At 41.5% G+C, this 26,548-nt stretch overlaps 4 protein-coding genes across 4 annotated transcripts; 2 read left to right on the forward strand and 2 right to left on the reverse strand.

Annotated features, from left to right (window-relative positions):
• Positions 1–177: 177 nt before the first annotated feature.
• LOC103700967 (DNA-directed RNA polymerases II, IV and V subunit 9A) lies at positions 178–4,642 on the reverse strand. The gene is made up of 4 exons (XM_008782876.6): positions 4,476–4,642; positions 4,313–4,388; positions 2,319–2,477; positions 178–513 (listed from the first exon to the last, which is right to left on the reverse strand). Exons 1-4 carry the CDS (start codon positions 4,502–4,504, stop codon positions 433–435), a joined length of 345 nt encoding a protein of 114 aa, XP_008781098.1. The 5' UTR covers positions 4,505–4,642; the 3' UTR covers positions 178–432.
• A 4,774-nt stretch (positions 4,643–9,416) lies between these two features.
• LOC103701132 (UPF0481 protein At3g47200-like) lies at positions 9,417–10,814 on the forward strand. Its single transcript, XM_008783107.4, has one exon. It carries the CDS (start codon positions 9,417–9,419, stop codon positions 10,812–10,814), a length of 1,398 nt encoding a protein of 465 aa, XP_008781329.3.
• A 1,415-nt stretch (positions 10,815–12,229) lies between these two features.
• On the reverse strand, positions 12,230–14,298 carry LOC103700963 (outer envelope pore protein 16-2, chloroplastic-like). Its single transcript, XM_008782871.6, has 7 exons — positions 13,993–14,298; positions 13,828–13,879; positions 13,678–13,749; positions 13,549–13,580; positions 13,345–13,378; positions 13,200–13,267; positions 12,230–12,573 (listed from the first exon to the last, which is right to left on the reverse strand). The coding sequence occupies exons 1-7, from the start codon at positions 14,122–14,124 to the stop codon at positions 12,430–12,432; spliced, it is 534 nt and encodes a 177-aa protein (XP_008781093.1). The 5' UTR covers positions 14,125–14,298; the 3' UTR covers positions 12,230–12,429.
• Positions 14,299–17,901: 3,603 nt separating this feature from the next.
• Positions 17,902–24,673, forward strand: LOC103700964 (calreticulin-like). Its single transcript, XM_008782872.6, has 14 exons — positions 17,902–18,074; positions 19,583–19,690; positions 19,802–19,994; positions 20,088–20,346; positions 20,446–20,502; positions 20,899–20,946; positions 21,043–21,129; positions 21,315–21,363; positions 21,476–21,543; positions 21,613–21,708; positions 21,795–21,851; positions 24,130–24,156; positions 24,248–24,310; positions 24,412–24,673. Exons 1-14 carry the CDS (start codon positions 17,972–17,974, stop codon positions 24,421–24,423), a joined length of 1,227 nt encoding a protein of 408 aa, XP_008781094.3. The 5' UTR covers positions 17,902–17,971; the 3' UTR covers positions 24,424–24,673.
• Positions 24,674–26,548: the final 1,875 nt, after the last annotated feature.

The raw sequence follows: 26,548 nt of genomic DNA on the forward strand, positions 1-26,548 counted from the left end.
TGCCCAATTGATGTTTGTAAAATAGCTTAAATCAGATTCTTAACGGGGCATTCCAGACAAAAAGAGTAATGGTGAATGTGAGGGGCACAAATCTCCAAATTCTTTATCAAATTACCTTCGCTTATCATCTGTACGTTTATGGCATCAGAAACTGGCATTCAGCAACGTACACCAAACTCACCAAAAGAAGGCAAGACACACCAAGCAAGATTTGCTCATGATGTTCAAAGAACATCCAAGCCCCGCTATTCATGAAAAAGAGAGGAAAAAAAAAAAGACATTCAACACTCAGCACTGAAATCATTTCCTGCTAACTCAAAAAACAATACCTTAAACATGCCTGTGAATTTTATTAGCAAGTTCCTAAGAGGAGAGCTAACATCACTACCATCATTCTCGTTTCTCATAGAAAGGGAGCAAAACCGACTTCCATCAATCTCTCCATCTATGGCCACAGCTCGGGTTGCAGCAGACGAAGAACAGCGTCATACCTTCCTCTCCCCTGCTGGTAGCCTGCAAAATTTTTATGATTAAATATGAATGCATCTCAGACGAAAGACATTTACAAAAGCATGATAAAAATTCATGGATAATCTCACAAGAACAAAACAAAGGCTGCACTTTATTCATCGAGTAATGAATGCATGAAGTAGTAATAAGCTTACAATCATACCATGCATAATATTGGCAAAAACAATAAAACCATTCTACTAGGTCATTGTTCGTTCAGTGACAGATTTACCGCTTGGCAAAGATTCTTACAATACCAGAGTAAGATTCTTACAATACCAGAGTTGACAAATATTGCTACTAATGGTGGTCGAGAGAATGTTCTATTGACCCTCTATTAGACTTATTCTTACTTGATTCATGATGAATATTTATTTGGAGTCAGCAACACTTAATCACTGATCAAAGAACAGAATAAGATATAAAGAACTTCCTCTGATGTCCAAAGGCTTTTCTAGTTGCTCTCTTAACATTACACCCACCAATTCGAGTGTCTGTAAATGAATTTGACAGGCTCTGTAGCCAGCTTAACACAATGCCAATGAAGATGGTAATAGCAACAAATAAGAATTAACACATCAAAAGTTTTTAAGGAGCAAATATCAACAACTAGGAAGCATGCCCCTTCTTGAACAAACTTGGCATTAACATGACATGCAAGATAGCACAGCCCTGCTAATTGATTAAAGGTAATGTAAATGGGCTTCATTCATTGTCTTTGAGAATTATCAACAAGTGCTGTGAGCAAAATTTTAATATTCTCATTGGCCTAGAGGCTTTTCTAGGAAAAATATAAGTGAAAGAATTAAATAAGAACAAGGATGCAGGGAAAAAGCTTCTTCTGCGCTTTTTAACTTGTCCTCAGAACTTTACTCAAAAAAGTGCGGAAAACTTGCCCAGGGGCGATATCCTCAACCTTCATGGTTCTTCTTCTTCAAGATGACTAAACGCTTTTTAACTAACCAGAAAAAACTCTGGTAGATGGACAATCGAGATTTGAAGGATAGGCCTGGATAGGTTCTTTATGCTGAAGTTCTCTCTCATTTTTTCACGACACTAGCATTTTGCAAAATAATTGTTAATCGTTATCAGGAAGAATACCATCTATGTCTCCTTCACTTACTAAAAAAAGTATTGATCCTTGATTTGTTGGTTTAATTTCTACTTTCCTTGTATATAATAATCAACAGGCTGGTCTATACCAGCATTTTTTACTTTCTCATGAAAGTAGTTGCTAATGAAGCATCAGAACAAAATCTGTAAATTGATCAGAGATATCATGATAATCTGCATGTAAATATTCAACTCCATGGATGCTCATGCTCTGCCATAAATGTATCAGGTAGAATACAGAAGATGTAGAAATTAAGCACCAACCCAGTAAATATTGAGATAATTTGGAAGAGATATTGTGCTAACCTTCTATTTCTTACTATTCTATGAACTTTCTTGGATTATATAGAGTTCACAAAGTTTCTGTGTAACAACAGGATGCATATTGCAGCTACAGTAATGGCACTAATAAACCCTGATAAAATACAGAGCACCTTACACTATACACTTTCTGTTTTTTTCTGGTAATTCTTTGTGGAAGCACACATGTCGCAATAGTTTGAAACTAACAAAGTTTACAACTCTTGGAAACGTAAATTCATATTTTCGAATAAGAGTCTCTGGTAATTAGCTTCACATGCTTCTTTCTGTCTTTCATTTGGCATAAAAAAGATCAGCTATTCATCATGTGCCTACTGGTGTCTAAATATCTGATCCTATCACAGCATATACCAAATACATGAACAAGAATATACCTGGAAGAAAACAGCTTCTGGATGGTTGCACACAGCACATCGAACAGATTTAGTACGGGGAAGAGTTGGATCTGCTGCTACATCTTGCAGAACTTGGGTGCGCTCCCCAATGGAGTGATGTACCTCATTTCTATAGACACAGTTGTTGTCAGCAACCTCCTGACAGCAAAAAGATTTTCAAACATTAAAGAGCAGAAATACATGAAAAGAAGAGAAAAATGCTGTGCAAGCACTGATAAGGTGCTACAAACATATCGAGGGGAGGCAGGTAGAGATGTTTCCTAGGTGGCCATGCAATATAAAAGCTTGCATGGGGTCAGTGCGAGAAAGCATTATTTGCTAATTAGAAATGAATGAACTCATCTATCGTCACCTATAACAAATCTGCCTCCCCCCCACCAAAAAAAGAAAAGTCCAGGTTGGCAGAGAAAGGATTTCATGAATTGCATAAATGGTTAATGATGAGTGGATAAATCACATATTTTCAGATCTTTAGATACCCGATACCTATAGATATTTAGACAAGAAATTGGTTACAAGACAGATGAAGTTGTTTAATAAAAAGTGGATACTCAAAAAAAACACACTATATCATGCAGTGCAAGTTTTGCTTTTGAAGAGATAAATCATGTCGGCAATTTCACAAATGTAGCATTAGTATACTTGAGAGATGCTCTGCATGGATGCCACATGAAATGGTTTTCTTGTATCATATATCACAGTTAAAAGCATGACAAAATTATATGAGGAAAGATTGGTTTTTCCCTGCTTAAAAGGTCATAAACAAAGAGCATCATTTCACATTCTCCATTCAACAAAACAATTCAAGTGGAAGCATATTATAGAACATATTTAAGAAAAAAAGTTAGCTAAAGAAGCGGAATCACTCAATCCTCAAAAGCATGTCACTGAAGACCTAAGGTACAATGATGAAAGGGGATTGGATACACATGGTTCAACCTGGTCTTTTTCCTCAAAATAGCAAAAGAAATCTTAAGAAATATCTTTTACAAGAAAAGTGGCTTGTCCTCTAATGGTTCACATTCCAATTCGCTTAAGCATAAAATCTAAATCAACCTCGAACAACATTTATAAGGATTCTGGCACTAGTCTTAAATTTGACACTTCCAGAGGCCAGAAGAAGCCTATTCCTTCAGTGAAAACTCTTACATTTGAAGAACAATATATCCAGTCATTATTCTCTGGAAACTAAACAATCTAATCTCCTAAACTCCAGTAAGATCACATAGTTCCCACTAAAACTTGGACCAGCAATTCTTCAAATTCTCTTCCTTGGCGAAGAAGAGTGAAAGATAAGTAGCATTCAGAGAGGGATAAGGGTTTTTCCTCTAAAATACTAATTGCGAACCATTGGAAGGATGAGACCTAATTGGTCCCAATCTCACCCTCCATCTCAAAGAGTACATTCAGAGAAAGAGTAGATAAGTAGCATTCAGAGAAGGATGAGGGCTTTTCCTCTAAAAGACTAATTGTCTACCTTTGGAAGGATGAGACCTAATTGGCCCCGTTCTCACCCTCCATCTCAAAGAGTGTAATCGAGCCCCCAATTAAGTCCAAAACCCTCGGCATCACAGCCACAATAACCACTTTGCATTCACTCATAGTGCATCGCCCATTAAAGAATGACTCTCCATCTTCTTAGAAGCAAAATTTTAGCTTTCATTTGCCAAAGGCACCCATTTTAAAGCCAAACCAGCATAGTAATCATCTTGTAACAGTAGCACACCATAAAATCTCCCTCAAATCTAATGACACAAATCCTGGATCCTGCCGACAGTTTTGAGTAATATATTCAAGGGCATGTCGCCCTAGTTATATCTAATCAGAACCTCAAGAATAAAAATGCAACAACTTTGTTTGATTTGAGCTACAAAACGGAGGACCGAGTGCTAGAAATAATAATATTGGGCCTTGGATCATGTAAGCTCTCATCAAGACTGGAAGAGAAGGGATCAGTCTAAAAGGGGAAGGACCTGATGGTCACAGTTGCGGCAGGCAAAGAGGAGGATCTTCTGCTCCCTGTCTTCCTTTGGGTAAAGTATATTGTTGCTGCACCAAGACAAGTAGAAGAAATATCAAAATAAAGCCATGGGATGCTCTAAAGAAGTCACAATCCTTTACTTGGTGGGAGCTCACCATTCTCGGCAGAACTTCATGGTACTCATAGCTGCCAAGCCTTTGAGCTTCCCCTACCGCTGACTTGTTCCTTCGATGGGCGTCTACGGTGGAGTCTTTCTTTGGCTCAGTCCTTGGAGGCGTGGGGAATGGAAGGCTGGGGGGAACTCCGTCATAAATAGAGATGGCCTCGTCTCGGGAAATTCACCCTGGAAGAGAGTAAAACTGTCACTTTGGGCACTGTTTACGGTCAAGAGGGGGGCGGTGGGTGGAGGTGAGAAACGTCCAAAACGATGATGGTCAAGTCTCAGTTTCGTAGCGTTGGAGACTGTGAGAGTGCATGCGTAAGCAAGTGCTGTGATGCTATTGCCGGCTTCGACCGTTGAGTTCGCGACGGGCTCCCGTTTCTTGCTCCTTGTTTTTATTTTCAAAAAAGTCTAAAAACTAATTATAAATTATGTATAAAATTTTCAGAGATTTTGGAATCGAAGACTTACAGAGCTTTTAGAAGGAGGGAAAAATAATGATCTCGGTGCATATGAATGGTCACATTTTCTAGTTTATAGATCACAATGTTACCTATCAAAATTTGGCTCAACTAATTTTAGTAGGTGGGAGCAGAAAAGATACATTAATTGTAGAACCCATGTAATTAAGCCCTCCTGGTCCGATTGTGGTCTGGCCCGGGTAAAAAAATTTTGGCTTTTTTTTTTTTTTTTTTGATGAAGTAAGACCGTTCATATTTACATCTCCAATCTGTAGATAAAGTGGGATCATGCCCGAGCTAACTCAAAAATTTAGACTTACTCAACTAGACCCAACCTGAACATAAAATATAAAAGGTTATTGTTGAATTATATGACCATGCTCATCTTTTCTCACCATCATAGTATCTGACAACCACAGGTCCTTCATCCGAGTTTGAATCTTTTGCAGTGCTTTTCTCATCAATGATCCATTCTCCTCCTCCATGATTCTTATCAATGGTGCAGGCTCATTAGGCAGCCCCCCACTGCCCAACTGGTCCATCCATGTGGATCTAAAAAATTGTTCTAACACCTTTCTGATAGTTTTATAGTCTTCTATCATCTGTCCACTGCTATCCTTGATGTTGCTGATTATGTTTCTCTATCTCCTGATGGTCGTTGACTAGTGGAAGAATCCAGTGTTCCGATCTCCCTTCTGAATATATTCCCAACCTCTTCTTGATTCCATCTACATAATTGGTGTTTGGTCATCTCCAGTTTGCGAGTCACACTATACATTACATTCCTCAGCATTAACATCGGCCATGACTCCGGCACAACATCTCACGACGTAGGATAAGATAACCATATCTTCTCAAATCGAAATGGATTATAGTAAGGGGTAAGAGTTGAGGTACTTGTTGGGAATATACTTTCCCACAAAATTTTAAATCTATAATACTCTACTTCAACAAATAATAGGCAGAAATAGGCTTAGAGAAAATAAATAGAGAAAGTGGAAAAATGGAACCCGAGATGCTGAGGCGTGGTATGTTGGTCACTTTCCTTGAAGTAGATTTCGCCGCCTTACAGTGCACTAGGCTTGGATGGCGTTCTACTCCTGAGATACAACAGCCTCTCGCACTGTTCCTTCTGCCTCAATGATTTGCACGGATCAAAGAAGCTTTCGAACCCAGAATCAGTATGCAGCAAGCCCGTTGATTGAAAGAAAAATAGCAAACAGGGAGAATAGTAGTTTTCTGCTTTCAAATTTTATGTATCACCTGTCTAATCCGAAGAGGTCTATTTATAGACTTCTTCGGGACAGACGCGACCCAAAACCGATCCAACGGTCAAAACCGGTAAGAAAGTTTGAAAAAACACTGGGAGTATGGCCAGCGGATGCGAGGTCGGTTGCGAAGAGGTGCTATCGAGGAAGCGACGTGGCTCCTCGTGCTAAGGGTGCGAAGCACGACTCATGCGCCTCTTGGCTCATCGCACCTGTTGTCCGACCTCGGCTCCTCTGGGCTCATTGCACCTGTGGTCCGACCTCAGCCTCGGCACCTCGGACGAGCACAGGCACAAGGTACCTCGGACGAGCAGGGCCTCAGTCTCTTGGACGACCTCAGCTCTAGGTTGCACAGGTGCAAGGAACCTCGGACGAGCAGGGCCGACGAGCAGAGGCACGAGCGCAAGGAAACTCGGACGAGCAGGGCAAATGCGCAAAGAACCTCTGGTCGCGCAGGCACAAGGAACCTTGGACGAGCAGGGCCTGTGAGGCGCAAGTAACCTCGGACGAGCAGGGCCGAGCGAGCACAGGCTCGAGCGCAAAGACCGTCGGGTCGGACGAGCACAGGCACAGAACCGAGCCTTCACGTAAATAAATCCTCCATATGAGAGATTTAAAAAAGGAGGGAACAGAGATTCGAACCACCTACCTCAAGCACCTCAAGCGGGCACACCAACCATCCACACCACACTCCCTTCTTAACATATATACATAATATATATGTTTTAAGTATGAAAACTTTTAATTATTATTTAATAAAAATCTAACAGTACTAACCAGGACAGGGCAGTGGTCTGGTGCTATCCAGGGCAGATAACTTACTTGATAGTCCAAGCACCTCTAAATCCAGCTGGCTATGGCAAATGCTCTGTCAATCCTCTCGTACACTCTCCCTTAGCCTGACCTGTTGTTGCACCAGATAAATCTCGGCCTAGTGAACCCAAGATCAACCAAGTCATTGGTCATGATGAAATTCTAAAATTTTCTGACTTCAATCTTATTAGTAAAGGCCTTTCCCCCCACGCTTCTCCTTTGGTCCTTCAATACAGTTGAAATCCCTTGCGACCACCATTGGATATCCTTGCTAAATCAAATTGGCTACCTCACTCCATAGCACCCTCCTCTCTCTACAGTTAGTACTTGCGTAGATAGTAGATAGGACCCATGGAGGCTCACTTCCTTCTAAAATTACCATAATAACATGTTGGTTACACTTATGTAAAATGTCAAAATTACAACTCCTTAGTCTCAAAGTCACAATAATTCCGCCCCACAACTCTTGAGACTCCATTGCCTAAAACCCATAAGATCTAGGTATGGCTCGCCTTGCGCGCTGAAGGCTACCTTCCGACGGTCGGGTTTGAAATAGCACACACCTCTGGGCCATGTAGGTGCACTAGTTTGCAAAAGGCTAGGCTAAAAGAGGACTTTCTGCTTCCGCCCCCCCCCCCCCCCCCCCCCCCACCCACCCCTGACAATTCCATAGTAGCATCTTCATTCAACATGTTAGGAGGGGTTGGCCCTCTCCCTCAGGCCCGCCCCCACCATATCCTCAAACTCTTCTTCCTCCGACCCATGTCTTCGGTCTAGCCCCTGTAGGGGCCGCTTTAACTACTGGATTGCGTGCCCGTGAGTGGGTCAACCTAGGTTCCATCCATCCCTGGAGGGCACTATGCCTGACTTGCTCTCCCGAACCACTAAAGTTGCCCTGACATCCAACTTCATCCCAAGCAGGAGCCTCCCCGACCACCGCTTTTCGGCACAAAATGGGAGTTGTCATCCCCTCCATACTGGCACTAGGGGCTTCACCGGCCGGAGTTGATCGCCGTCCCTCAAGCTCCACCGCTGGACCAACCTCTGGTGGCCGTGGGGGAGAGCCGTTAGCCCCGCCTTTCTTGGCCTCGCTGTTGCCCGCCGCTTTGACCTCAAAGGTCCAGCTGCTAGCTGCTGGAGATGAGGAAGGGGGGCTTCTGCTCCGATGGCGATCGCGATCGCCCTTGAGAGCCCAATTTCTCTCGCCTGGAATAGGGGACATGGGCCGCTGGATGCCCAGCCCAAGCTCCACCGACCTGCTGTCAACTCAACTCTTAGGTGGGCTTCCGGTCTGCTTCAATGGGCCGAATCCGGACCCAGCCTCCGCCATGATGATGTCGGCCTGGCTCTCCTCGACTCGGCACTAATTCAACTTAGGCTCAGCCCGCACTACGGCCCATACTCCGGTGACTTGGACTAGACTCAGCATCAGGGTGGAGCTAACTCACCTCGTCCATAGAGGTCTCCGAGTCGCCGACCAGGATCTCCTTGTCCGGCGATCTCCTTCGAGCAATCTTCTTTGGCTTCTGCCATCCATCAGACTCCGGTGGCAACTTGGGCGAGCTCGACCTGTTCCTGCGGGAACTCGGCCCCAATTGGGAGGAGGTCGGCCCCGAGGCTGACTCGGGGGTGGGAATGGTCATCTTCCTCAGCCTGCCCTCAGCACCGGTACCCCTTGACTGTCGTATGCAGTTGGTGGCTAGCCATGGACCGAAGACTGGCCGGCGGTCCCCGTCTGCCCTCTCCACCTTCGATTGGCCGGTACTCGCCGTCCTAGACAGTGGACGATCACCACCGACGTCGCCCATGCCCTCCTAGACTTCTCCACCCATTCCGAAGGTAGCTCCAGCACTTCTGTGAAGTGGCGTTGGAGGATCTTGAGCTTCTCCTTCGAAATCCAGTGGTTGGTCCACGCTGACCGTCGAGGTGGAGCCTGTGCCACTATCGACCACAATGGAGTGGTCTCGGTCACTCTCGGAAGCGGTTGATCCTCGCTACTAGGCGGTCCCTTGGCTGATCGTGCCTGCCGTCCCCTCTGCCTCCGTCGCCCTGAAGCTTCGGTCACCCATTTGTGCTGGTCCTGGGTGTTCGTGGAAAAGCCCCAATCAACGCACCAACATTGATGCAATCACGGTCCGGTCCGAACAAAATAGAGGAAGCTTAAAGAACATAAAGAAGGAAGCTTAAAGAACATAAAGACCTTAAAGAACATAAAGAAGGAAGCTTTATCATGTCCACTGCTCGCATTTACTCTAAATGAATTCTTCCTGCAACCAAAAACAGAAACACAGTAACTTCCTTCTTTATGCTTTCCTTCCATTCTCAGCATCCTCGCGCTTATATTTTTCTTCCATATCCTGAGGCAGACACTATCATCTTCGAGCACAAACAAAGATGGCAGAAAAAACTGACGACCGCTCGATATATATTGATTTGCAGCTGGTAAACTCAACGGCACAAAAAGTCTGCTCTCTGCAAGACAGTGGATCATGGAAAGATGGCCCCCGCACAATCCACCGGGTCCCCCTCAACATCCGGAAGGGCGACACAAATGCCTACGAGCCCAAAATTTTATCAATCGGCCCATACCACCGTGGCGATCAGAAACTCCAAGCCATGGAGGTGCACAAAATGAGGTACCTCCGCGAACTACTCGGCTCCAACCTTGAAGCCAATATCACGAAGTGTGTCGAAAAGATCAAGAAGCTGGAGAAAGAAGCAAGAAGGTGCTACTCTGAGATAATTGAACTCGGGAGCAAAGAGTTTGTGGAAATGATGCTGCTCGACGGCTGCTTCATCATCCAATTCTTGATACAAAGGAACCAACCTGAAGAAAGTAAACAGAAGAGGAGGCAAGCTGGCGATCCTATCTATGTCGTGAGCTGGATGTCACCCCTCATAAGGCATGACTTGCTAATGCTCGAGAACCAGATTCCATTCATCATCCTAAAGGCTATCTTCGATGTCGTGCAGAGTTCCCGGCAAGAAACTCCCTCACTCATGGAGCTAGCACTCAATTACATCACACACGGAAGGGTAATTTCACGACCTATATATCCCTCTCCACCCCATCATTTGCTGCATTTGTTCCATTTATTTCATTCATGCGTCCTTACACCTCCAAGACCCCCGGCCTCCACTTCTGATCATCCCTTGGTTAAATTTTTCTTAAAATTTATGCCTCAACGACGAACCCCTTCCGACATTCATTTCACCGAGGAACGGACCCCGAGAACGATCCCATGTGCATCAGAGCTCAGGGAGGCAGGGGTCCGGTTTGAGATGAAGGAGAGCGACAGTTTCTTGGACGTGACATTCAGCAATCCTGTACTCCAAATTCCATTGCTATCAGTCGGCAACTCGTTGAACCCCTTGCTCCGTAACCTCATCGCCTTCGAGCAGTGCTGCCCGGATGCAAGTAGCTATTTCACATCTTATGCAGTGCTGATGGATGACTTGATTAACACGCCAAGGGACGTAGCCATCCTCCACAGCCGGAGGATCGTCGAAAACAAGCTGGGGAGCGACGAGGACGTCGCGCTGCTCTTCAACCGGCTGATGACGGATGTCACGTTCACGGCGGATAGCAACATCTACGCTGAGCTCTTCAAGCAGGTGAACGCGCACTGCGGATCCAAGTTGAACAAGTGGCGGGCAAAGCTGGTGCGCGAGTACTTCAGCAACCCATGGTCCATCATCTCGCTGCTGGCCGCCATTGCTCTGCTGGTTCTCACCATCATACAGACCGTCTTCTCCATAACATCCTACTACCATGTTCCAACTCACCCTTGATCATAGGCTTCAATTTTAATAAATTGGCAGGGACAGCGATGAGAATTTGTTGCGGGTTGCATGGGGGTGCTTGCTGAAGTATGCTATTTCTAAGTTTGGTTTCCAGGTGTGTGATTTAAGTGATCTGTTTGTGATATGGTGGGTGCCCTTCCGGTTTGACTCCGTTTGAATTCCACGGCTGTTTCATTTACCTGGTGAAAGTGATGTTCTGCCTTATCCTTTCTGAATGTTGCTGTTGTTGCTTTTGCTGTTTAGCCTAACTTTTGAAGGAATGTCCTTGCCTACTGTAGAACTTGAAAGTTCCTAGTAATTTATACGTCGAAAAGGTGTCATCTTTTAAAGAATGACTGTGAGAGTACCACTCTTAGATATGGTGCAACTTGGACCAATATGTATCCCTCGAGAGATCTCTAAGACCAGATCGAACACAGACCTCTTCTAGACAAGCATGCATGGTCTTTTTTTGGGTCTGATTTTCTGTGCCTCTGCAGTGATCGGAGTCCTTCACATATGACAGAGTGGAGTTCTTGCAGGGCTGCTAAGCAATATATATTAAGGGTCATTGAAAGATCGTTATTCCACTACCAGATTAATATCCACATTGGAAGGAATGACCCCAGGGTGATCGGATGTTCATCCAGTGGCTGCCATCATCTGCATTTGCCTGTGAATTATGTAGGTCACAATGGCTGGTGCGATTCTGATCGAATGCTGGAGTTTTGCACGCGGATGTGGATCGGTAACGCATGGCAGAATCATGAGAGCCACTGGACTTCATTCATAGCCCTACTCAACCACTCCAAACCAGCGAGGTGCGCTGCATCCACATTGGAAGCTCCCAACAGATCTAAGGATCCTAATTTCAGGTCCAAACTTCCCACTTTTACTTGAGTAGAGCTCTCTCTGAAATACATTAGATAATAACTAGTAAAGTTCGACACCTTGGGCACCTTACTGATCCTTCTATGCATTCTATTCAGGGTGAAAAAGTTGAAACCATTATTGTTTGCCCTTCACATGTACATCATACAACCAAGCATCTCCAGAAGAACCCTATGCTTCCAATTTGATGCATTCAGCCTCATCCCCTACAACTGAGATTTACAAAAATATTATAGTACTTGGGATTTACTCAGTTTAATTAGGAACATAATTTAGAATTTGGTCAGAAATTAAGAAGAGCTGACACTAGGTTTAGAATTCGACCGCCAAGAGTGATGCGGTTTTCCCTTTGTGCATCATTTCTGCCACCATTCTCCGTTGCTGCGAGAGCAACAAAACATGGTTTGAAAGCTTGAGCACGGAGGATGTTCTCTAGCCAGGACTAGAGCATTATAAATAGAACAGATATGGCTTTTGGGTGGTGGAAGAGTTAAATCGATCCGAGCTCCCATTACAACCGAAGAGAACAAGAATTAAACAAATTCCAGTCACCTGATTTATGAACACTGCAAGTGGAAAAAAAGAGAAGTACACCATGCTCCTACTCAAACAAAAAGAAGAAAGAAAAAACTCCACCACCATGTTCCCCCACAAAACATCATCAAGCCTTGATTGGAGCGAATTCCGGACCCTGCAACATCGGGACTAAATCCAGATAACTTCATTGCCAGCTTTAGAATATGCCACTAAGTAGATTTGCAGCGGTGGAAAGTGCAGCCCCGGTGACTGCAAACTGAACAATTTGCTCATGAGAAGTGTTCTCAGAGGTCAGAGCCAATGCAGCTCCAGTGACTGCTCCGGCAACTGCACTATTCTTCTGCAAAGAGCAGCAAACACATGGCAATTGCACCATCAAACTATGCAGCATAAGATACACTGAGAAGTCTCAAATCCCAGTCTTTAGGAAACAAATAAATCTCATGCCCAGCCTCTAGGAAACAAGAGCAGCGGCAATCTCCGAGGAGTGGCAACTAGTATCCTCAAGTCCTCACACATGAATGACCCTAAACTTTCAGCCTGTTAGATTATGATTTCTGGTGGTTTGCAAACTACCCACTCAAAGCTGACAACTAGAATCGAGATTTGGATGTCAGGTTACTATTCTTGGCTTATTTAAACTAATTAATTATCATGCAGCTATGTAAGCATAATCTTAATCAAAACTGAACAGGCTTGCATTACAGAAGACCATCGTCTCCTCAAACTAGATTTCAAGAAAGTTATCCAACTACGTACTGGACCACTCTCCTGTGTCCTTTCTCATGCAGATATTTAGTGGACTATATATATATAATTTTATCGGACATGCAAAGAGTCTCATTAAGCAGCGAATCGTGCTCCCTAGCCATTCTAGATTCATGAAAACTCCAAGATTTGAGCATAGAAGGGAATTTTGGGCCCAAAAATGAACAGCAATAAGCAAATGGAAGCTTGGAAACTAACCCAATCATGAGATCCTCGAGCTTCCCTCAAGCCATAAGTTAGACCGGAATACATGCCAGCAGCCATTCCTGCAATAAACTCCTAGCTTCACTGGTGAATAACAATTGTAGATCCACAACAACCATACCAATTAACTACTTCTTACCCCATTGGAATGACTCTTTCCCGGTGCTCTTTACCTGAAACCACACGTACAATAAGACTCTGACAACAAAAATATCAATGAAATTTATCTAAGAATCTCATTTTACAAGCACTAGTCCATATTATTAAAAGTAGATATTCTGAGTAAGATAACTGATAAGATTTTTTAATAAAAAAAGGGATCACTAATCCTCCATCCTCTCACCATTGCTTCAAGTGACTTCTTGCAGTTCTCTCCTGCAAAGCGAGACCAGTATCAGCAAAATTAAATCTCTCAATACCATGCCCTAATAACAAACAGCACTCCTCTCTTATTCTCTCCCTCTAAAATTACCTCCCAGATCGGAAAACCTATGCTTCTTGCTGCTCGTCAGATCCGGCATCGCAGCAGGATCCGCGCCGGCACCTGAAACCAAAACGCAAGAAGACATCGCATCGAGGGGTGCTCGATTCGGATACTAATCGGCGCGAGTAAGCAACGTACCTTCCACCGCGGTGAGGTACGCCTCGCGCGAGACCGCCTGGATCGCGCCGATCTGGAAGGGCAAAACCGTCATCAAAGTCAGTTCTGGACCGACGTTGTCACGTTTCCGATGCGAGCGAGACGGGAGAGGGGAATGAAATGGAAACGGTAAAAAGACGGGAATACCCCTGCGGCCTTGACGAAGCTCTCGGCGATGCGGTTGAGGAGGGGGTGGCCCAAGTCGAAGAGCCATCCCTTCTCCAGGCTCCGGATCTCGTCCAGCAGCGTCATCGTCTCCAAGTTACTGTTGCTGCTCATATTTCCTCTCCGATGGCAGAGAAGTGAAGCCTGAATTCCTTTGGATTAATGGAAGAAGACGAAAGAAACAAGGATGAGGAGGGCCTCAAGAATGTAATGGAATAAGAGAGAGATGGAAGAGAGAAGAAGAGGAGGAGCAGAGAGGAGGAAAGGGTGGTCGCTGACGGGAGATGTCGCTGAGGAAGCGCGCTCGGGAGGAAGTCGGCCTCGCCACGTGTGGCGAACGACGGCACGTGTCGGTGGAGGAGTTAGACGCGGCAATATTTCAGAAGGGAGCCGTTTGGACACGTGCTCGCTCTTCAGAAGGTTGAAAGACGGGAAGGATTCCGGAGTCTTCGGGAAATGCAAAGTCGGCAATTTATTCGCCGACTTATCTTTGGAAATATGCTCGCCTAATTGATTCTTGATTTACTTTTGAGTTGCCAAATACAAGCTTTATGAATGGGTAAGTCCTGCCTACTTGGTGTGAAATATGTCATGGAGAGATGTGACCGATGAAGAGACTATTTTTTTAGTTTCCAATAGTTGAGAGTTAAATCATTTATATGGCTATGAGGTGGTACAAACTTGAAGGGGGAGTATGTCGAGTAAAAATGATCTGTAGTTGAGTCACAAATTACTTAGCGGTAGGTTACAAGCTTCATATAAAGTTACACCTCAGAAAAGCACCTCATGACAAGCTTCGTATAAAAGTTAGCAGAGAGCATGTTGAATCGTTGATAGAAACTATTGAAGCCCTAACTAAGTTTTTCTATTACATATTTAATAAGCCCTTAAATTGCAAGTTTAGTATAAAGTCAACAAGGTTTTTCTAAGTTGCATGTATGCGAGTTTTTAACACATGCACTGCAAGAGACCAAGGAATTAAGGATCGAGCAGTATATATATGATGGATCATGGATGGAAATGTTCTTAGAAATCAATAGAATGTTTAAGTGGAGTAGATTTTGGTCCTGTCAAAAAGTTTTTACTTTAAGATAAAAGTGATAGATGTACTCATGAATTCATTTTTTAAAAGTTATTTTAATGAATTAATTGCAGCCTTCTTATATATATAGTAGAATTTAATGGATTTGATACTGTCAGATGCCATGAGCTTTCTAGAACCTATCCTTGTGTGGTATTATTTCATGATTATGATCAGCTTGGAATTAGTTCATGAACCACGACCTCCTTTTATGGTGGGATCTCATAATTAGATACCTTTAATTTTCTTTTTTTGATCAAAATACCTTTAATTTTCTTCATTATTCTTGGATGTCGCCCAAAAAATCCATAGCTTAGTTCTGAATCTTATCTTATTTAGATACAGATGGCGCTGTGTACGCATAGGCATCCATTTATTGTGATTTTTTGGCGAGATATGTAAAGCTTCAGACCACGATTGTTTCTCTCATAATCTTGAAAGGTTTTATTTCTCGTTCTCTTTTCTGGTGAATCTAAAGAGAGAACATGCGGAAGGCGTGCTGGGGCGGCTCTGCCATGGACAACGCCACGGAGTCTCCCTTGGGCACCATGGATCAACAAAAATAGACACTGGTGAGGCGCAAATAAAAAGAGCCATTTCCTCATGGTGGCTGCAGAAGATTTGTAAGAAATTATGTTCAAATTTAGCCCTTTGTCGAGTGTTGATGACCATCTTAAAAAAAAAAAAAAAAAAAAAAAAAAAAAAAAAAAAAAAAAAAAGCCTGCAGTTGCTATTTTGTTGGATACACATCTGAGTACATCATAGGATGATTTATCGTGCAAAATAACATAATAGATGAATGGAAAAGAATCCAATTCACCATGACAAATTAATACATGACCAGCTAAGTTGGAAGGCATGACTAGAAATCGAAACATAAGTAACCCTATAACTTGACTGCTAGGCTCTTCTGAAATTGAATTCATTCTTGTTAGAAACTAGTTAATCTGGAATCGAATTCTTAACTCTAGAGTTAAGAGTCCTATCTTAAAAAGTTGTATGAAGCCAATGACCATCATGACATCTATAAATTCAAGGGATGAAAGAAAGTATCTCTTCTTTCTGAATCCCATCTTTCATTATATTCCTATGATTGCTGTGTTCACCTTTCATTTCAGTGGGAAGTATGTACTCAGCATTTTAAAAGGAACTCAATAATTCTGTTTTCTTTATTGAAGGCACACCTATTGAGAGCTTCTCCCAAGTGTTTAAGCTAGAAACAAAGATGCAAAGCACATGAAATTTGCTCCTACTTATGGGGCTTTTATCTCATATCAATCAAAATGCATGAAAGGTGTGACAGATCGCGTCTTTAACAGCTGAAAACATGCAGACAAGCCCTTCTCAAATAAATGCACTTCAGATCTCGCTCAAAGGCCACACCATTAACGTGATGAGTTGCACTATGAGCCTAAAAAGCCAAGCAATATTTTATGGGGTATGTAAACATTCAAACGTTATCTTGAATTTTTCTGTGTTCTCTCTAAGTGTTTAATTACGTTGTTAACGGAGAAGATACATGAGACTCGAATCGAATAAGATATATCCATCATGAAAAATCGTCCGCTAATCGTCTATTTCTATGTCCACAGATAACTCATCTTCTCAATGAAGTAAACCACGTTTGAAGTATGAATCCAACTCCCAGTATCCGTAGTTAACGTTCCACCATATTTTACCTTGGTGTTGCAGAATATAGACAGAATGATGTATTGTTTAATTTCCTGCCACCTTCCTCTTTCCTCTCCTCTGCCCATCGGATTTACTGATATCATTCACCGGCTTACAAAGGAGAAACGTGGAAAACAGGGAAGTCCTCATACTCGTGAGAACAGACACCTACAGTACCCGTCTCAGCTATTATGCTACCACCAGTGCAACCAGTTAACAACAGCCATTCGCTGGTAATGCTCGCTGCAAGCTAATATGCCTTCATAAACTTGTACTTGGCTCGTGAGAGGCACCTGAAAGAAAAAAAAAGTATTTCTCTCTTATTTCTAACTATAATAAAAATAACAACTAACTAAGAGCCTCCTTTGGATCCCATGTCTTTTTGCATTTTAGTTTCCTCGCAAATTAGTGAAATGCCATGTGAAGATGGATGAAGATAGCACTTGTGCTATTCGTTACTTTTATTTTCATTCTTTTTTTTTTTTGAAAACAATAATTTCAGCTACCGTAAAATCTATAGACTGTACAGACAATTTTAAGAAAATTAAAAAGTTTTATCATGCAATGTCCAGGCTAGTTTATTTTTCTTCGTGGGTTTGGAAACAAAAGATAATGCAGTAGTAAACAGGCCCTAAATTGATGACAATGTATTAATTAAAGATGGAAGTATATATAGAGGGCTATGAAGAGAATTTTTGAAGTACCCCTGTGTTTATCTTAGAAAAGGGCTCGGGTTACATGCTATCTACTGCCATTAGGAATCGGCCCGATTAAGACATCGAGCTGACTAAGCAGCTGGAGAGCTCAGATGATCAACTGCTTGGATTGTAACAGTTGGCTGAAGATCACGATATATTTTTGAGATAGTAATGTAGCAGCTGCTGTGCTTGGATAGCGATGGCTCTTATGCTGGATGACCGTGGACCTTCACTCCCTCCATCCCTGGATTCGACATGAAACAGAATTTTACGGAAAACACCCTGACAAAAAAAAAACTTATACGTGCACGAATTTTCGTCGGGGCAACGACCCGCAGTTTCATGCGTGAATAATGTCATATTGGTGGAGGTAATCTTACTGGCTGGTGATCGTAGTCAGCTCCCACCTCGATATTATATTCTGGCTTCTTCGTTCTCTGGCAACAGCGGAGCCTAGTACCGAGCCTTCTCTCCGGAAGAGAGCTCCCCTTCTGTTCTCTTCCTTTGCCCGATGGCGATTTCGGGGAAGTCGCCGCTCATATCCTCCGTTGCCCTCGTGCTTTCTCTCCTTCCGCTCGCCTCCGCGGAAGTCTTCTTTGAGGAGCGCTTCAATGGTACTACGCTCTGGCTCTTGTGACCTTTCCTCTGTTCCCTACTCCTCCGTTTGATCACTATTTGCTTCTGGATCAGTTAAAAAATAAAAATAAAAATGAACTCTATTGATGCCTGCTTTGAAGATATCATGCCTTTTTGTAACTGTCGTACTTTGCATTAATTGCTGTTTTAGCTGTAGTTTAGATGAATATGTCATTGTGTTATGGAATCTTGGTTATTTTTTAGAAGGCAAGAATCATCTAGTTTCATGCTTTTGCTTAGGAAGTCCTGCACTCTATTGGATGACTCGTGTCTTATTTTATATGTGCTGATTTTTAGACTGTCTCAGCGTGTTCAGAGTTCAGGGTTTTGTATTTAGTTCGGCGGTATGGTTTAATATTTGCTTGTTTATAACTGATGGTGGTAAGCAGGGTCGCATGGCAAATTTAAAACTTATTATTCATGTCATAGTCGTCTGATCAAATTGAGCACAAGAACAGAAAAAGAGCAGAGCTTTCAACTTTTACTTCATGTGGTATATAAGATTATTTTTTTTTTTTTTGCGCCGGTGGTACATCTCGTATCACTATTTACAACTTGATCTAAAAAATATCTGTCTAAATTGCAGTTAGCAGACCCGAAGAAGCCATTACTATGTGTGTTAAGGGACATCATTGCATGTTTTATGACCCAAATGTTCTCTGAATCAAATATTAAGCATGTATATCCTTTCTTTTATTCAATCCAGGATCCTCTATGGTGCATTTTTTGCATCGCAGAATGCTGAATAGCTGCCACATCATCCATCTCGGAAACAAACAGTTGTCTAGTACTTGCTTGGATTCCTACAACAAATAGCATCTGTCTATCTCCAAGATGAATGATATGGTAGCTATCTAGCACGGCACAGTACTGCATAATGCATAATGCACACCACAGAGGATCTGAACTCCTTTTCCATAGCAGAGTGAAAAAATAGTTATTATGATCTCTTCCAATATGTATCATAACTAGTTGATGAACAAATCATTTCTTCCCTCATTTAAGTACATTGTCATATGCTTCCATTAGAAGCCTGGCCAATTAAAACAGGATTGCAGGGTCTCTCCGTTTCTCTCCCATCCAAATTTATACAATCCTCATTGCCCATTGTCATGCGCTTCTTTGATTGTTGTTTCAAAGGCACGAGTGGTAACTGGCATTGTGCGGATCCTGCTGCTCTTGCTCTAGCAGAAATGGATATTTTCTGGATTGGCCTTTAAATAGTGATAAGGAAAGGTTTTAATATGTAATCTCCACAAAATATTTGGTTAGATTTGCAAAGAACTCTATATGATTTCATCTTCAACGCTTACGTATGCTCAGCACTGTTGGTTGTTTTCATTTGGTGCTTGACTACATGAATCTTGAGGGTAGTGAAAGAAACAAAGATCACATGAACCGGTTATATAACTTCTCCAAAGTACTTGTTATTGAGTTGATGCTTTTTAGTTTCCTTCTCCTTTACTGATGTTGCCTCAAATTGAAGATGGATGGGAGAAGTGGTGGGTAAAATCTGATTGGAAGAAGGATGAGAAGATGTTGGGTGAGTGGCACCATACTTCGGGTAATTGGAGTGGCGATCCAAATGATAAAGGTATCTTTTTTTTTATACCCTCAAATCACTTACTGACTCTGCACTATGAAGCTTTCATCCAAATGTAACTCGTTTGTTCATTTTTGTTGGGTTTTCAATCTTTGAGCGCAGGCATCCAAACCATTGAGGACTATAGATTCTATGCAATTTCAGCAGAGTTTCCGGAGTTCAATAACAAAGACAAAACCCTGGTTTTCCAATTTTCAGCGAAACGTGAGCAAAAATTCGGCTGTGCCGGGGCCTACATGAAGCTGCTTGGTGGTGAAATTGATCAAAAGAAGTTTGGTGGTGAGACGCCCTATAGGTATGGTATACAACTCCTTGTCACCAATCCCTCTTTCCTACTTCTTGGCTTGACAATTTGCTGCACCAAACATGCGTGCATTGGAAATTCCAGTGTCATGTTTGGACCAGACATCTGTGGGCAGAACACCAAGAGGGTTCATGCCATTCTTTCGCGAAATGGAAAGAACCACATGAATAAGAAGGATGTGCCATGTGAGAATGATCAGCTGACTCATGTATACACTCTCATCATCCGGCCGGATGCTACATACAGTATTCTGATAGATAACAAAGAGAAGGAATCAGGGAGCATATATACTGATTGGGATATCCTTCCTCCAAAGAAAATTGAGGATCCTGAAGCCAAAAAGGTGAACAGTTTCCATGAGTAGTTCTTGCATCCTTCAGACTTCCAGGAGCATAATTTGCTTTGAAAATTTACTGACAGCTTTGTTGTTGCTAACCTGCAGCCTGAAGATTGGGACGACAAGAAATTTATTATTGATCCTGAACATAAGAAACCAGAGGTTTTGTATTTATTTTTCTCTCGCTGGTTCAGAAGTTAGGAAGCTCCTCTCTCTTTTTGCTGTTTATCTGGTTTAACTTGTTGGATAACTTATTCTGGCTAGGGGAATGTATAGGCATTTTTAATACATGATGTTCTTTCTTTCTGCACGCTTGATTAATATGTTGTACATATATTGAGGCTTGAGTTTGGGTAAGTTTGCACACATCCTTCTTTCTATATACCCCTGGCATATTGGTCATGAGGGTAGAGTAATAGTTCTAAATTTGAATCCATTTATGTCCAATCTGTGCTGTAGGTAACTTTGATTAGCAGTTTCTTTTATAGGTATTATAAGATAAATAAATACAAAAACAATTTTTCTGTGTGGACTAACAAACTTTTATTATTGGTGAAGGGTTATGATGACATCCCCAAGGAGATACCTGATCTTGATGCTAAGAAGGTGGCTGATTGAGCTTCACACCCTCACAGTTTTTTTTAACAAAAAAAAAAAAAAAAAAACTTTAGAAAGACTTTGTGATCTTTTACTGTGATGCAGCCAGAAGACTGGAACAATGAAAAAGACGGTGAATGGAAGGCCCCCATGAAGCCAAATCCTGAATACAAGGGGCCCTGGAAAAGAAAGGTATATGTCCAATTTTAACTTGTTAGCTGCATGGTAAAACAAATAACTCTAATTACTTTCAGAAATAACAACAAACTAAGCCTTATCCCTCTGAAATATGGTTGACTATAGAGCTCAACTCCAGGAAAGGATTAAAAAAAATTGATTAATGATTTCTTCTTTTTTTTTTCTGAAATAAAATCAAGAACCCCAATTACAAGGGAACATGGAAGCCTCCAATGATCGATAATCCAGGTTTTTATCTCTATATCAACAGTCAATGTTTGTTATTTTATATTTATTTTGATAACAATTTAGTCAAGACTGTAATTACTTAACTGGAATATAACTTGCCACTTCATTGCAGATTACAAGGAAGATCCAGACATTTATGTTTATCCCAACTTGAGATATGTGGGCATAGAGCTGTGGCAGGTAAATCTATGACAAAGTCGGACCGGAACTGTTTGTGCATTCTACTAACTTTGTAAATATATTTGCCAGGTTAAATCTGGAACCCTGTTTGACAACATTTTAATTTGTGATGACCCTGAATATGCAAAGAGGCTTGCTGAAGAAACCTGGGGCAAAAACAAGGCTGTATGTCTTCAAGCATTCCAATTTTTTTCAAAATCTTTTTATCATGTTTGCTTGTAGTTCACTCTTAAGGTGTAAAATATTTGCAGGCTGAGAAGGAAGCTAAGGAAGCATTTGATGAGGCTGAGAGAAGAAAAGAAGAGGAGGTATGGTGGCCAATATTACTGCATCTATTTTTCACTATGGAATACTCTTGTCATGTTTCTCATATAGGCAGATTTAAGTCTTTTTTCTTTAAATTCCTGGTCCTTAGCCTTAATAGTAGGAATGATGTCAATGGCTTCATGTTCTCTCCACTGACCTACATATTCTCTCCATGGATCTAGAGGAATTCTCTGGCATTTCAGCATTTTTGAAGCTGGGATTCAAGAATGGAAAGATTGATGGTGGGTTTGATGCTGGGGTTTCAACTTAGCGAGGATTTGAGGGCTAAGGAGAGATGGGTTTTCCTCAAGGAATGCGGAACCGTCCTCAACGGTTCCGCCCGTTCCGAACCGTACCGGTGGCCTACCGGTATAATTCCGGCTTTGAAACCGGTTTGCTACCGGAGCCGGAGAAGACGAAGAGAAAGAGAGAGCGAGCGGGGGAGGGAGGGAGAAGAATCAGCTGCGGACACCTATGAAAGACCACCGGGGCGCGGCAGAGGCTGAGGCCGCGATCGCGTCCCCTATTTCGAAAAATTTCGAAAAATTCTCAAATTTCGAAACAGGGGATGCGACCGCGGCCTTGGCCTCTACCGCGCCCCTGTGGCCTCCGCTAGCCCCCCGTGGCCCTCCGCAGGCGTCCGCGGCTTCTCCTTCTCCCTTTTTGCCCCACTCACTCTCTTTTTTTCTTCTCCGGCTCCGGCTGATTTCTCTCGGTACAGGCCCAATACTGAGCCGGACTGGTCGCTGACCGGTACGGCACCCAGTACCAGTTCGACAATCCTTGGTTCTCCCCAAACTAATAGATTAAGACAGAGAACAACGATGCAAATAGGGGCATTATGAGAGGGAGAAAGTAGGAAAGGATTTGAAATTGAACAAATATCCACAAATGCCGACTTTAGTTTAGGTTCGAGCCCAACGTCATATTACATTGATTTAATTCTGCCGAATTAGTTTAAATTAGAAGCTGATCCTGCAATAGACCGCCAACTCTTGTTTAAAGTTGAACCAAAGTTGGCAATAGATCTGCTGACTTACGATAACAAATTATGCATTGACACATAACCCTCATAGTTGAGGAAATTTACAGCTTATGTAAAGTCTACGTATGGAATGCCGACTAAGAGGAAGAATTACACATTTGCACATAAACCCTTCATAAATGTAAATATTATAATTAAACTTAAGTAGTAAAGCTGGCGCTTGAATTGCCTGGAAATATTACACATTTACGCATAACTCTTCATGATGTGTAACTATTAGAATAAAATTGAAGTCCACAAACCGTACTATTTGCTGACTTGCGCCAAACAGTTACACATTTACACATAATCCCTCATTCAGTACAAATATCATACGTCAACTAAAGTAGGCTAACTTTACTGCAGGTTGTCCAAAAATTCTACATTTTCATATAACCCCTTGTATAATGTGAATCTGTTGTGTAAAATAATTAGTAATGACAGGTCACAAGATTTAACATGCACGTAGATATGGACCAATGTGATTACTCTAATGGCCAGAACTCTTTTATTTTACATCATTTATAGAGGATCCAATGTTTGATAAACTTGAAATCAAAATAATGTAATGTCAAAAACCCATCCGTACCACTCTTCCACATTCACCCCGCCAAAAGATTAACATTTACTGCAATGAATAAGTACACCCTTCTCTGCTTTCTTTGCAGTTGGGCTCACCGCCACGAGCCCTAAAGGGAGCGCGTTCCCGCACGCAAGAGAATTAGAGCTCTACATTCTGCTGCGTAATGAAATAATCTGGACTCATCGAACGGAAGCGAAATTTTCTTTTTCTTCGTTTCTTTTTTCTTCTTGAGAACTAGGAACGGAGGTATCTTATTTAAAGTGTTTTGAGAATAGGGTTATCTCGATTATTCTCTTATTAGAAGTTATAATGACCTAAACCCTTTTTCCATGAAAAAGGAGAGGAATCCTACTGGAATAATGACCTCAAAACTTCACATGTGCATAAGTATAATTTGGTCGTGGCAGTTGATGAACCAAAGTAATTTCTGTGAGTGATGAATGGGTATCTGAATGTGTAGTATTTTCATCTGCAAACATGTTATTAGCATTTGCCAAGACCTCTCACCTTTTCGGATTTGTTTAATGTATGAGTCTGGTAATTCGATTTATATATATTTGTATCTGTTATCGTTGCTGTAGTGAAAGGTGGCAAATTACATATTTTTTTCTTACTCCTAGATTAATTAACCCCCAATAACTTGTGAGTTGTGTCTGTGTGTGTTTTCCAACAGGAATCTAGGTTTGATCCAATTAGAGAGGTAATTTCTGCATGATGATGTGTTCTCTGTAAATTTGTAAGCATTATCCAGTTTTACTTAATTGCATTCTGGGCATATTTTTCTGTTCTAGGATGAAGAAGAGGATGATGATGATGTTGACATAGACCTAGATGAAGACAAGGAGAAACCACATGTATTTTTTTTAGCTGCGATGTTTTTCTATAGTATCATTAAAATATCTGAAAAGGTGCAAATCTATGGGTGTATTTATCAATTTACTGTTCATGTTTTCAGGATGAACTCTAGACAGAGATAGATGAAGCTGCTGCTGACTACCAAATTTTCCAGCCATGGTTTGTTCCACCGATAATTGTCAGCTGGCTTTTTTTTTTCCCATTTTCCTCCCCTTATTGCAAATCTCTCTTGCTAAAGCAGATGGCAGTACCTGATATATTGTCAAATTTCTTATGGTGTTCAATAATCAGATTGTTAACTCTTGTCTCATGGGTACCATTTTAGAGAAATAAAAGTAACGATCAGCCTCATTGCCCATCTACATTAAATTTTATTGGACTTTTCTTTAAAATCATAAGCATTTACTAGTTTGTTGTTTTACTAAACTGTTGTCAGGTTTTGCTACTTTCAGTTAGCGCCACTGTTCATGGCACTAAAATTTCAGTTCAACAAGAATATTTACCCTATCCCCCCCCCCGCCGCGCAGGGAGCCCTATCATTTTGGTTAACTCTACTCTAGAATTGTCGTATACATTTGTCACAACCCAAGACTTCATCCGAAAAGGATAGCCAGAAGATATTTTTTAGATTTCTTGGCTCCATGTAAATATCTAAGATTTACCCTGTACATAGCCGATGGAGGACTAAATACACGCCTGCATGGATCCTCTAAACATTTGATAGATTTAATATTTGCTTAGTTGAAGTATATAAACAGATTATCAAAAATGTATGATTTATAATTTATTGTGGCCTTGGGGCCATTGGGGTCCTTAAATTAGTTAATGAATGGTCTGTAAGAACACTTCTTAGAGAATTCTCGGTGGTAGGAGGCAAAGTTCGATCAACGCTGACTCCTCTCTTTCCGAGAGTCTTGTTTGGTTTTAGTTGCCAAGAAGCTATTGGAGCAAGAAGCACCTACTTGATCTATATGAATTCATGATAAGAAGCAGCTGCAGCAAAGAACTGGCTGTACTAAAACTATAGTCCAGTTACATTTCTGAACTTTTTGATTGAATTGCCACATGTTCAGAACCTCAGTTATGGATGATGTTCAGGAGAGTAACTGAATTAGTACTTGATTATTGCTGTGTCTGTGAGTGCCGTATAGTGATGATTAGGGTGTGGGGGACATGAAAAGAGTCTCAGATGAAAATCTTAGAGCTTCTTTACAGAAGCAAATTGATAAGCCAAGAAACTTAGCCTACTAGCTTTTCGCAAAAAATTGATGTCCAATGATAATTTAAAAATCCAACTGATGGAAATATACACTTTAGGTCACTGAATTGAATCCAACAATCATTTAGATAGGATTTAGGCAAGCATTAGAATAGGCCTTTCGAAGAATATAAGCTGGACAGACTAACAATCCGAGTTCTATAGAAAATGCAGCCCAATCCTATTGGATTTTCTAAATAAGCTCTTAAGAGAAAGGAACGTCTCAATCTTGTAGTTACAATGATAGAAATATTCCGTTCCTAAATGGAACGAACATCCCGATCATGTAGTTATAACTGCAAAAGAGTTAAAAGTTATTCCGTTCCAATCTAGTAGACTAGATCTTATCCAATTCAAATACTTATAGAAGCTTGGTAGACTAGAATAATGAACAGCCAGATGATAGCGAAGAGGTTATTTATCAGAGCAATAAGCTCAGCATGCTTCATATTAAAGCCCTATCGAAAAGGTTATTAATTACAACTACTGAAATATAGTTGATTGGATTTGTTTATTAACTCAGCTCTCATTTACATTGGGAAGTTGAAATATAGGCCTTGTCCATCCAATCCAATTGGTCTTCCATTTCAATATTTCACCAAAAGATTCCTGCGGTTGGACTGTCCAAATCTATGGCAGTTTATGATCGCGACACACGGCCAATCGGTTGGTTGGAAAGGTTCCACCTGCTTGTCCACGATGGCGGAATTAGTTCATTTTTCATGGTAGATCTGCTAGTAAACTCAAAATTAATTTAAATATAATTAAGGAGCTATGAGAAAATAACTGGTTGGTCAGATCTTGCACGTGATTTGCCGAAACCGGATCAGTTTGTACATTTATATTTATATTTATGTTATTTAATAAATACAGATACGAATACAAATCTTACTCTAATACAAAAATTTATATTGATATTTATTTTAAATGGATCCATAAATAAATCAGATGCTAAAAATATGAATATAAATACAGATAT

This window comes from Phoenix dactylifera, chromosome 8 (assembly GCF_051530095.1).
Source record: "Phoenix dactylifera cultivar Ajwa chromosome 8, Ajwa_hap1_PhDact_Kaust_v1.1, whole genome shotgun sequence".
NCBI lineage: Eukaryota > Viridiplantae > Streptophyta > Magnoliopsida > Arecales > Arecaceae > Phoenix > Phoenix dactylifera.

Coding starts and splice junctions, on each gene's coding strand:
- LOC103700967 (XM_008782876.6), bottom strand. CDS start 4,504: ATGAGTACCATGAAGTTCTGCCGAGAATG. Junction 4,389..4,475: donor ATGAAGTTCTGCCGAGAATG/GTGAGCTCCCAC, acceptor GTCTTGGTGCAG/CAACAATATACTTTACCCAA. Junction 2,478..4,312: donor GCCGCAACTGTGACCATCAG/GTCCTTCCCCTT, acceptor TTTTGCTGTCAG/GAGGTTGCTGACAACAACTG.
- LOC103701132 (XM_008783107.4), top strand. CDS start 9,417: ATGGCAGAAAAAACTGACGACCGCTCGATATATATTGATTTGCAGCTG.
- LOC103700963 (XM_008782871.6), bottom strand. CDS start 14,124: ATGAGCAGCAACAGTAACTTGGAGACGATGACGCTGCTGGACGAGATC. Junction 13,880..13,992: donor GCTTCGTCAAGGCCGCAGGG/GTATTCCCGTCT, acceptor TTGCCCTTCCAG/ATCGGCGCGATCCAGGCGGT. Junction 13,268..13,344: donor GAAAGAGTCATTCCAATGGG/GTAAGAAGTAGT, acceptor AGTTTATTGCAG/GAATGGCTGCTGGCATGTAT.
- LOC103700964 (XM_008782872.6), top strand. CDS start 17,972: ATGGCGATTTCGGGGAAGTCGCCGCTCATATCCTCCGTTGCCCTCGTG. Junction 18,075..19,582: donor CTTTGAGGAGCGCTTCAATG/GTACTACGCTCT, acceptor CTCAAATTGAAG/ATGGATGGGAGAAGTGGTGG. Junction 20,503..20,898: donor CTGAACATAAGAAACCAGAG/GTTTTGTATTTA, acceptor TTATTGGTGAAG/GGTTATGATGACATCCCCAA.